We start from the raw sequence: 12,366 nt of genomic DNA on the forward strand, positions 1-12,366 counted from the left end.
TACTCCTAGTCTGTTGCAGATGTGTGAGTTGTGCTTGCCACTGATCTGTAATTGTGAAAGGACACTTTGGAACTTCCTTACTGGGCATGCAATTTCACTGTGGGAGTTCACACTGCAGTCTCTATCCTCTTGGAGCTTGACCTGAACTTACCACAGTGTCACTCATGATTTCTCTCAAAAGCACAGGATGAAGAGTGTAAGAAACATCCTATACAATGAATGGAAAGAGAGAGATACAGCACCCCTTTCCAGGCTCTGGTCAAGAGTCCACCTGCTGAATGAAATCTTTGAACCTGATGCTCATGGAAGAAACCTTTGATGCTCACTCTTGAAGGCGCTTTGATCAATTATCACAAAGGTATAGAAAATCCTCCAGGTAGTGACGCTGGAGTGGAGTCTGCAACTAACCACAAAACAGCACACCGACAAAGAGTATAGCCTAATTTGACATGTTTTGGCAGGTTATTTGGGCATCTCCCAATCCATTTATCACATATTAGAAACAATCTGTGATTGACAATGTAGCCCCAATTGACGCTGTGATTCTAGATTCTGCTGGTCCAGGAAGTGTTATGTTATGTTACTATATACATATGTCTCATCATGCATGCATCCCTTCTTGCCAATAACTCTGGTAATGCTTTTTATATCCTCGTTGACTGGTAATGACTGGGTCGAGGAAGAGGGGTGAAGAAGCAATGCTTATAATACTTGCTGGTAATCCTCATTCATACTAATAGTACGCTTCCTCATCCTAGTTTTGGTTCTAGTCCTGCCCCTGGGAAATAGATAATGGAGAATGAGCGAGGACTACTTGCTATAAGGCCAGTGGTGCTCCAGGTGAGATTCTGGTTTCCTATCTCATCAGGGGAAAAATTAGCAACATTTTTTTATTTGAGGTAGGACACGATATACCTCTATAAGGGGGATGTCACCCCATAGGTAAGGTCTAGTCTGTTGAAATGAAGATGGAAGTTAACTAATCTAGACGTCCTCTCAACAACATTTCAGGAATAGCTGTTGTTGGTGAAGCTGGTAGAAGCGCATGGGGTTGGAGCGTTCCCTGCAGCTGCCATGCACAGACCAGAAAGCTGCATGCACTATTCAGGAGGGAAGCTTTCAGTGTGCACAGGGCCAGGGGAGGAGGCATGCAGCTGAGGAGGGCATCATTACTATTTGATGTAGAAGCATCTTAGCAAGCTCCCCAGGGATATCAGACCCCTGGCCGTGTCTAGAGTGGGCATGGAGACATGGAGCTCACTGGGAAATCGCTGCATTAACTATGTGAAGAGGCTTTTATGAGCATGGCAACACACACACATACACACACTTGCTAGGGAGCAACGAAAGTATCAACCGGAGAGATAGAGCAGCAAAGGGAGTAAAAGGGCAAGAAAAATAGGGCATATACATTAAAGATAGAAGAAGGAAGGGGAAGAGAAAACAGAAAAAAGCGGCAGAAAGATGATAGAGTACAGTAAACAAACGTGAGGTGTGAAAAGAAAAGAAATGGAGAGAGGGACAGCGTGCAATGTGGCGATGATAAAGGGGTGGTTGGTAAAGACCGTGTAGGTGGTTTATCTTCCATACTGTAATCATTAAACATATCAAGCGTGAATGGGCAGAGCGGATGTGTGCAGGCCCACGGGGTCAGCTCAGAATGTGGTCTTAAACCGCATGTGCTGGCCGATTGCAGAGGCAAAATCATTTGCTAATAATGGCGAAAAGGGAGAGTGGGGAAACATTCACAATCAATGTGTCACGAGAGACCAGAGTGGAGGAGAAAGCGGCTCTGAGTTGTCAGCCTCGCACATTTAGAAGAGACATTTGGCTCTGAGTTGTGCTGATATGTTCTTCATTATTTAAATCCCTGCACCAGATTGAAGGTCACTTTATTCGTGGGACGATTCAATTAGTCATCGAGTGCTAGGCCCTACTCCTGCTTTTCCACATCTTGTTCAGATCCAGGATACTAACACCAAGACTAACTCGTGCGGGGGTAGTGGGTCTTCCAGTTACTATACATTGGCTTTTTTCATGTTGGTCAAGTGTTCCTACAGCTATCTATTTAGTCTATAGATATGATATGATATGCCATTTATAACGCGCTTGTACACAAGTGTTTCAAGGCGTGAGGATCCTCAAAGTATCCTCTTTGGGTACTCCCACATCTCTTGAACACACAAAGGCACACCACGCCGTTACTTGTACCATGACACTGACCACACAGTATGACTCACACACTAAAATCGCCCGCTTCTGATGATCACCAGTCCCACCTCTGCTTTCTATCACTGCAACGACCACCACTCAAGAATGCACTGGAATGATAACATAATAGCACAGTTCCATTGCATTTATTTGCCCACTGTTCCATTGCATTTATCTACCCACTCTATAACAGTTGCAGGACACTACCCTTTATCATAGGGTTTTTCATTCTCGTATAATTGTTTTTGCTCTGTGTTCTGATAATGCCTGGTCTGCATTGTAGAAAACCTCTATACATGCATAAATTAATATATGCATAATACATTGTGAAGAATGGACTTTGTTGCTGCAGCAGAGTAGTACAGACTAAATTTAATGGCAGTACCTGTGCTCTCAATCTGGAAAAGTCATATGTCATCACTGCACTCGGGCCTGAGGGCCTGCCTGATGATAGACAGTAGAATAACACAAGAAAAATATCTCACATAAAAAAATAAAATACAATTCACTTAAAACACATAAAAAATTTGAAATGAAACAATCAGGTGTAACAATATAAAATGTTTCTGCCCAGAGTAAAGTGAAAAGAATCTTTTCAAAGTCATAAATCACAATGTTTACAATATAAGTTTTGAAAAAGTGTAAGAACATACAGCATTTGCTTTCTTAGCCTGAGATGGGAAAAAGAGAGCAATTTACCAGTGCACACAGAGCACAATTTAAAAAGTGAGAAACGTGTGGGCCTTTCCAGTTTCTAATGAGGACATAAAGGGAAAAGTATTCTGGCTAATAAGAAATGTTCCCTTTAATTGTTTTCTTCTTAGTGCAAAAATAGTTTACTTCATGTGCATATTATTTCCATGTGCGCAACTGGTTAAGCTACTTTGTGAGCATGCATATATAATGTGACTATCTCTGAATGGAGCGTGGAAGCGAATTTCCCCCTCCACAACCTCTGTAATTATTTACAAATATAAAGGATGCATTTTACAGAACATTTTGCAAATATAGTGGCTGTGTGTTTTTTATATGCGATTCTAAGTGAGTTCATAAACCAATCGAAAATGTCAAGATCTGCCACAGTGCCTAGCAAACTATTCTTGTACACAGAACAATGTATGTATGTACTAAAAGAAAGCTTTAAGTGTCCTGCATAAACAATGGATTTAGTTGTGGTTATTCATTTGTCACGTGGTAAACACTGATCAAAGGCAATGCAGAACATGTCTTAATGCCAATGGAAATATAAAGGCTCATAAATGTTAATAATAACAAATATTGCTTATCTTAACCCATATGGTTAGCAAGTAATTCGGGCATGAATTACAATTGCAATCAAAGAAGTGAGTCAGAAAACATACCAATAATAGTTCATATGTGCAACTGAAATGAGGTAATTCAGTGGCCAGAAGAACATGTATCTCATGGGAATGTGTCTATCAGTATTGCTGAACTACAGAGTAGGATAGTAGGATCACCTTATCAGAGCACCAAATGTAAACCTGTCATGGGAAGTGAAACGACTGTGCACAGAATATAGCCTATATGTGTTTTGCACAGCCTTCCTTACTCCAGCCTAAAACAAAAGAAAGTACACACATCTGCCTTAAAAGTTAATAGCAGTATGGATCAGAAGTATAGCAGTCGGAGTTCTCTCATAACTAGGGGTGCCTCTTCTTTACCTCACTGTTGCCAGTTAAATAGGATGGAAGGGTTTCTGGGGGGGGTGGCTCTAAACACAAAATACATGATTATAGTGAAAATACCTTAGCAGCTCAACACAGAGAAGAATCAGAAGGTACAGTTTCCTAAACAGTTACTAGAGGTTGCTACCTTGCAATGCTAAGAAACAACACATTGGCACTAGTGTACTGCTGGCAAAACATCTGATTTGATTTTTCAAAGTGGCTCATTTGTCCTTCAATTTCAAGGAATGTGCTCCTGTGGCACCAGGCCTCTGCTGGCCTCCAATACAGGTTGACAGGGCTCAGTATGAAGTGAAGTATGCTCCTCTGGGGATTGTTGTAGAAAACCACTCCGTGGGATATTTAAATAACTGCAATACTTAAAGCATAATAGTGATATTATGGCCGATTAATAAAACATTATGCATCTACATATACTTTATTATTTTGCAGTGCAAAAATGATAAATTGGAACATCTTGCTCACCCTAATAGTGTTGTGCAGTATTATCAGTGCTCAGTGAAACCATACATTTATAGGAACATTACCATAGCATTCATTAAGGCCTATGCCCAATGGAATTCTGGAAACCGTGCAAATATGCAGATTGCCTGAACAGCATTGTAGACTGCTGTACATCTATTCCCCTGATGCTTTATTTGAGTAATGGCAGGAATATTCCCATACACAGGTTGCTTGGCAGGGCAAGCAAATGATATTAAAATGTTGCTCTACCCCTATATGGTAATCTTAGCGTAGCTAAAGTAGGAGTAGCTGAGCACAAAATCTGCCTACCAAAGATCCTAAGAGTGCAAATTGATAGGTTTGCAAGATAGATGTTTGCTTTGTGGGGGGGGGTGGGGGGAGTGCTAGATCAGAATAAAGAGATTAGTTAGGATCATTTAGCTTTTTGTAACAGAGAACGCAAATGGCAAGTAAATGGTCTGGCACGTGCCTTATGAATGCTTTGGAAGATGGTAATTGTCTGCAAGTGCTCCCAATGCTTTTTTAAGCGGCCCCAAGAGAGAAGCTGGACAACCACACAAACGCATATCTTAGGTGGAATATAATTTATTTGGTGTGGACAATGGGCCTCATTACGACCCTGGCGGATGGACCATGGTCCATGCCGGTAACCTTCCGACTCCGCCATGGCGGAATGGGGAATTACCACCCCATTCCGAGGTTGGCAGAGTGGTAATTCCCCCTTCCGCCATGGCCCTTCCCCATTCCCATTTTTGCCCCATAGGGCATAATGGGAATGGTGAAGGTGCTAAGTACGGTGCCGCAAATTGCGGCACCGTACTTAGCACCAAGGTCCCTTTGCGGCATGGTTTTTAACGCCTGCAAAAAGCAGGCGTTAAAATCACCATCCCGCAAAGGGACCTTGTAATCAGGCCTTAAGGGTCGGCGCCGTTTACGGCGCCGTAAAACCCTTAACGCCTGACTCGTAATGAGGCCCAATGTCTTCATGTGAACATTGTAATGTTTGACAGTGAGTTGTTCAAAGCACAGAGAGGTTCTGGGATACCAGGGCGTCTTCCCTTTTAACACGTCTGTTTAGAATGGACATTTTCCCCTTTTTAAGACGAGATGCTTTGAACAGATATTATTTTAAACAAGCATTGGCAATGCCAACAGTTTGGGCTTTTGTGTAGGCATGGGAAAGGCACTTGCGAGGCACAGCTGTAATGGTATTAACTAACCATTGTTGGTAGCAGGTGCAAAATGGTGCGAGTACCTGTACATCTAATAGCAGTTGCTGGCAAAAGCTCAAAACCTATGAACAGCTCAAACATTTTCCCATTGCCAATGCTTGTTTTAAACCGGACTTCAGTTGCTTTGCCAATGCTTGTTTTTAACAGGACTTCAGTGAAGGGCAAGCAGAGTGCTCATAAATCGAGTGGCTGAAGGCAGGTCTGGTAAGACATTGTTATTACAACAGTAGCATGTTTACAACTCCAATTAAGGCATGAACTCTCATCAGACTGCTTTGAAAAAACATTGGCAGGCACGTCGAGCGCAAAGTTTGATAGTAAGCCTTGATTAAAGTGAGCTCAAAGAGGTGTTTTGGGTGGGAAGAGGCAGGAATGGGTGGGAATGGTCATGGTCGGGCAATGGGTGGCCACATAACTAACCAAACAACACCTGCAGACTCTGTGTCCCTCCTCATGTCCTTCCTCCCTATGGCTACTCCAATGCAATAGATTTGACTTATAGATGTCGCAAGCAACACCTAATAGTCCCTCCAAAATATACAGAACCACAAGTTCCAGAATGCACGTGCTGGTGTCTGAAAAGGCAGAACTGGCTCAAAGTGTCCACTTGGCAGCCCTGCCGTTTCCGACCCTGCATGCAGCATGGTAATAGTTAGCATATGAGCAATGATAAGCTTGCAAGGTAATTTGACCACAAAGACTTGACCTTTTAACAGAACTGTGTTGATTGACACATGTGGTTGCAGTTCCCGGTGCAGCAAAAGACTTGTGGGCCACTAATTTGCATAAATAGTGACATTAGTGATATCATAGAATTAGTCTTTAGTATGCAAAGGTGTAATGGGAAGTTAAATTAAAAACATGTTGCCATGTGTAAGTGTGTAAGGTAGTAGGGAAATTCACTGTGATGTCCATATATGTATTGTGTCTATTAATATGTACCTATGTGGACATTTCAGGAGTGAGGCTTTTCGTGAAGTAGCAGACAGTGTGAGCTGATGAACCTGTATAGACTTTTTTATTTTAGCAAATAAGGCATAGTGTGAGAAAAATGATTTGCCCAGGAACATTCTCTTTGGGTAAGTGGTGAAGCTGGGATTGAGAGCAGTATTCCAAGTCAGCAACTTGAACACATCTCTTCCCAGATGTCATTGGTCGAAACACTGTTTGCAAAGGTCTTTTTGACACTTTGGTTTGGAAACAGTACCTGACTGTGAAAGGCATTGTAAAAATATGGTGATTGTTTTTTGCTAACTGAAACCAACTGCTGTTTTTGCAGAGGTTTTGCTTTTATTTTTATTGTGTGTATATTTGGTCATATTCTCAAAATTGCCAATATGCATTTAATTCCGAAGCAACAGATAAGTATTATTTTGACTGTCAAAAGAAATAAACTCCAAGCAGATAATAACTATGTGTATCAAGTGCTGCTCACTACAAAATGAGAAGGGAGTCTCGTTAAGTAAGGTACCCCCCTGAGCCTTGATTAGAGGGGTTGAGCAGGCCAGGACTGTTTGCCGGGTACAGAAATAGCAGGGGATCGTGTACAGAATATTGGCGAGGCAACTCACCAGGTTAGGAAACATTTGTGAGATGCTATATGTTTATACCTTTCTGTAAATCATATGAGTTTTTACCTATTCTTCCTGCAACATGTGCTGTAAAAAAATGTGTTATTCTGATCTGTGGATGATCTGATCTGTGATACACACAGTAAGTGAACATATCTTAAAGTGAAATATACAAACTTAGTTCAATTGACCTCAGAAGAAAGTTCACAAGGCAAAAGAGCCTTTAAAAAATGTGAGAGAGGACATTTTCCAATAAATGCACTGGCAAAGTATAAAAGGTGCTCACGTTTTAAACCCAGCAACTTGTAGTGAAATTCTCCCTGAACAACTAAATCCAAAAATTAGCAGAGTGTTTTGATCACAATATTATGTGGTCTTCTGGGTAAGCACCAGAACTGGGAACAATAGCTGCAGAGTCTTGGGAGACGTGGTGGCGGGCTCAGAACTGAGGGGCACCAGATATATACGGGAGGATCCTCTTGGTGCCAGACAGCACAACAGCATCACTATCAGGCGCACTACCAGGCGTCACTGCACAGCACTGGAAGCAGGAAGGCTGGAGGGTAATCTTACCTATTGAGGTAAAACGGTTATGGGTATGGCTGCGTTGTGCACTGTTTTATGCATGGTCAATAGTGTGGTGTGTGTCCCAGTTACAAGCCGGGGATGGAGCAAGTCATGATGCTCTCTAAATAAATAGGGTGTCACACGTCAGCATGGGTAGTGCACAAGTGGAGTCTCTAATGAGCACTGGTGTTTCTGTGTCGTGATTGCTAACAATGGCGATGAGGGTCTAAGGCCACCTTGCTACGCCGGCGCAGTGTTTCCCATGCAGCCAGCATCAGGTCTACCGTCCCTGCACTGCATGCTCGCTCCGACACAGGGAAGCCTGCATGTGAAGCGGCATCCTGGCTGCTGGGCCTTCCCTAACTGCCACACGGCAGCGAGAGCTGAGAGCTCCACGTAAGTGTCCCCGGGCCGGGAGGCAGTTCAGTGAATGTTCTGAAATAAGAGTGTGGGGGAGACTGGAAAATTAAATAACATCCATCAGTGGTGGGATGCACACTCCGGAATCGGTGTTACCCCAAAAAATAAATAAAACATTTAATAAATAGCCATCTGTTCCTTCACTGAGAAAGGTAAATTCCCACATTTCCTGCTGTGGCTTGTGTGGTGCCAGGTAGCACTCACACAGTGGGTGTGACTGAGACTTCATCAGTCAGGTTTGCGGCTCCCCACGGAGTGCTTGTGTGCCCTAGGAGCCCTTTAGAGAGACTGTGGTGGTATGCCCCCATATCCCTTTTCCTTCTGCTAGGAGCACAGCCCTCCCACAGCTGGATGCCACACACAGTGCGACGGATCAAGATAACCCAGCTGACCCTTGTCCAGCAGAGGTCGCTGGAGGCTCTGGTTCATTTGGCAGTTGCAGTGATCACTAGCACACCATGGAGTCTGATGGAGAGGGAGAAAACATGAGGTAGGAATAATGCCCCGTAAACAGGGAGCCCGGGCCCCCCTAACAGAATTTGATGTAGCGGGTACCCCTTTGAGTCTTGGCCCACGGTGGACATTATGGGTCGAGCGCTTAAACAAGTACGTCAAAAGATATTTTTTTAGTGACCATGCAACAAGTTGACCCTGTTATATTCTGTTGGCCCTGCGATACACAGGATCTTCAAGACCCTTAGACTGGTGGACAACTCATATGCAGCAGCTGTGGCTGCTCTGGGGGAGTATTTCACACTCATGGTCAACGTCGACTATGAGTATTTTGTGATGAGGGTGGCTGAACAGAAAGAAGGAGAATCTTTAGAGTCCTCCATGTCAGTTAGTGTCACTGGGCGCTCTCATTTGCCCTAACAAATGAAGAAGAGGAGGTTTGGCAGCAGATTATCCAAGGATGTTCCTCAGGAAAAATGAGATGACAGATTCTGTGGGAGCCAGGGACCACTTTGCCATGGATACTGGAGATTGGCCTTTCACACAAACTCGCAGAGGTTAGGGCCTGCAAAATGGATGCCACCATGTTGGAGGAAGTATGTTTGGTAGGTAAACTACTGCTGAGCAAGACTGGAAAGAACCCCCATGGGTTAAAAAGGATAACCACGGTGAGGCCACGGCCACCTCCCCCAATGTGGATACGACCTCCCTCACCCTGAGTCTGCCATGCCCCAGTGCCAGCATCACACTCGAGAAGAGCAGTAAGGCCAAGAAAACAATTCCAGAGTATGCCACAGAAAGTGGTGCAAGTAGAGCAGCGCAAAGAAGTGGTAGCACAAACAGGCCATGATGATGAGGAAGAAAACATCTTCATCTCCAGCGTGATACAGCTGGGGAAAAGGATTAAATGCCAGCCAAAGTGTGTGGTGCAAATTCATTGAACTGATATCCCTGTACTCATTGACATGGGAGCCTCGGTGAATGTGATGGCTGATGCTCACTGCCGGGTATCTCCCATTGTGATTGCTAGAAAACCTAAGCAGCCAGACTCTGTACGTATTTGTGTAGGTAGGCTCCTTCCCAACAGGGCGCTAAAGAGGGAACAACATACAACCCCTGCTATTGACAACATTGTAGCTGATCTTCAAGGGGCAAGATGCTTCTCCAAACTGGATTTGAAAGCCGGTTATCACCATCTAGTGCTCGACCCAGCTTCCAGGTATATCACAACTTTCACAACTCACAAAGGTTTGTACAGGTACAAACATCTGAACTTTGGGATTTCATCTCAGCAGCTGAGGTGGTTCAAAATGCTGTGAGAGGTGCTTTGGTTGGTCTCTGTGGCACCATCAACATCAGCGATGACATCTTGGTGTTTGCTGGATCTGAAAGTGAGCGACTGGAAAAGATGCTGGAATGGATCAGCTCACTTGGCTTGACTTTGCACAATGAAAAATGTACCTACCTAAAGAAAGAACTTGAGTTTTTGGGATTTGTGTTCCAGCAGGGAGGTATTTCTGCAGATCCGGCCAAGGTCATAGATATACAAGATGCCAGGCCCCTGAAAAGGTGTCCGAAGTTCAGAGTTTTCTTGGGATGGTCATTTATTGCGGGATGTTCATACAGAACTTGGCTACATTATGTGAGTCCCTTCGAAATCTCACAAAAAAGACTTATTATAATTATTATATAATTAATAATATTATGATTCGTTTTTTATAACACGCTTAATACCGAAGAGGGTTCTAAGCGTAGACCCGGGATTTTAACCTGTGCTGCTCTGCATCATGATGCTTCCAAGACGAGCACGTTGCCACTGAGCTACACTATCCGTGTCAGCTATACTATCTGGCAGTGAATGCCTCTGGAACAGGCCATGTTCGATGGCATTAAGATTGCGCTCACGGCTAACAGTGCTGACCCCAGAAAGAAAACAGAGATCATGGTGAATGTAAGCCTGTTTAGACTGGGAGCAGTCTGACCCAATTGGACATGGGATGGGGGTGAGAACGGTGGCGTATGCAAGTAGGGTGCTGTCGGACACAGAACAGCGGTACTCACAGATTGAAAGGGAGGTTTTGGCAGTGCTATGGGGCTGTACGCACTTTCATATTTATGTTTACGTCAAGCCTGTGAATGTGATGATGTCTCACAAGCCCCTGATTCCCATCTTGCTTGGGTCCCCATCCAAACTTCCTGCCAGGATCGAGGCATGGTTTCTGGCCTTTTAGAAATATTGTCAGGAATCTATTGCCAAAAGCACTGTGGCGAGCAACAAGTAAGGGCTTAGAATCCAAACAACTGACGTCATGGACAAAACTAGTTTACCAGTACCACATTAAGATGGCCGACAGCTTATCAACAGAAAGACCACCAAAATGGCTCTGTTTGGCCCCTCAAAGAAAGAATACTAAGAGCATTGGAGTGTTTCACAGACTAAAACTATAAAAACCCCATCCAAAAGGAAACATATGCTTAGCATTTCCGGCAAGTCCAAGAACTTGCCTCTGTGCTTATCATGATTCTGAGCGCTGTACTGACCTTTGTTTACCCTCTGAATCAGCGCCTGTGAAGAAAGTAGAAAAGAAGATATCAGTTAGCAGATTAGTGCTTTGCACCTCAGTTTTTCTCATCTGCATAAAAGTAAACTTATTTTGCTGCTGTTGTGAGCACAAGATATGAGCGCTCTGCTCGTCTCTTAATAAGCACTCCGATCCTAGAAGCAAAGGCATTCCATGAGATAATGGGATCCTTATTTGCGCGGCGGTGCGGCGGTGCACACTCATCTAAACTATCAACCTGTGATGCCGCACATTATGGGAATACAATGTCACTCTGGCTACCAGTACAGTTAACCCGTAGAGTTAACAAGTTGATTTCAATTTGACATATCATTGACTTCACACTGACACTAATCTACATGAGTTATACTCCATGAAGTCAACGGAGCTCCTGTCTTTGTTGCTGCTAAGCATTCCAAAAAAGAGATAATGACACTTTGATTAAATAAACTTACCTGCTGTCAGTGAAAGCCATAGTTCTTCTTCAAGCCATGAACATTTTATGAAAACTTTTATTGTTACAGACATGTGTACAGCTTAATCCTTCTTGGCAGCAGCCTTTCTCATTGCAGACAGGACGTTGCTGAGCTCTTCTCTCTTTCGCTTGGCACGAATATGAGTACCAATCCTTTTCTTGATAAATTTCAGAGCACGCTTGTCCTTGGATACTTTGAGCAACTCCATAGCACGCTTTTCATAAGGGGCAAAGCCGCACACTTCATGAATCATGTCCCTGACAAACTTGGTGTGCTTCGCCAAGCGCCCTCTCCTGCGGCACTGCCTGTGCTTGTAAACATTCTTGCTAACCTGGTGGCCTTTGTTAAGGCCAACGGCCATGGGATATCTGATCACCATTTCTGCTATCCGTGATGGCGGACACACCGGAAGGCCATATTTCGTCTTCAAGAGCTGGATCATTCACCCTGTAAGGAAAGAGAAGACTGCATTAAGATCAAGAGGAGATTAAGATTACATATAAAACTGAAGAGAACAAAAAGGGCTTCAGCACACCTTCCTACTCTTCCACCTGCAGTAAATACTCAGGTAAGCCCTAATAGACATTTGAGATTGGTATCTAGGAAGAAGAACGCTGAATAGAGTTAAGTTTGCCACATATACCACATACAGCATACTATTGATATTCTATTCTATGTAGAGAGCCCTTTCCATGAACCATAAT

At 43.6% G+C, this 12,366-nt stretch overlaps 1 protein-coding gene across 1 annotated transcript; it reads right to left on the bottom strand.

Moving 5' to 3' along the window:
* Positions 1-11,673: 11,673 nt before the first annotated feature.
* On the bottom strand, positions 11,674-12,073 carry LOC138565864 (large ribosomal subunit protein eL36-like). Its single transcript, XM_069643022.1, has one exon. The coding sequence runs from the start codon at positions 12,039-12,041 to the stop codon at positions 11,724-11,726; it is 318 nt and encodes a 105-aa protein (XP_069499123.1). The 5' UTR covers positions 12,042-12,073; the 3' UTR covers positions 11,674-11,723.
* Positions 12,074-12,366: the final 293 nt, after the last annotated feature.

This window comes from Ambystoma mexicanum, chromosome 2p (assembly GCF_040938575.1).
Source record: "Ambystoma mexicanum isolate Mex_15411 chromosome 2p, UKY_AmexF1_1, whole genome shotgun sequence".
Lineage (NCBI taxonomy): Eukaryota > Metazoa > Chordata > Amphibia > Caudata > Ambystomatidae > Ambystoma > Ambystoma mexicanum.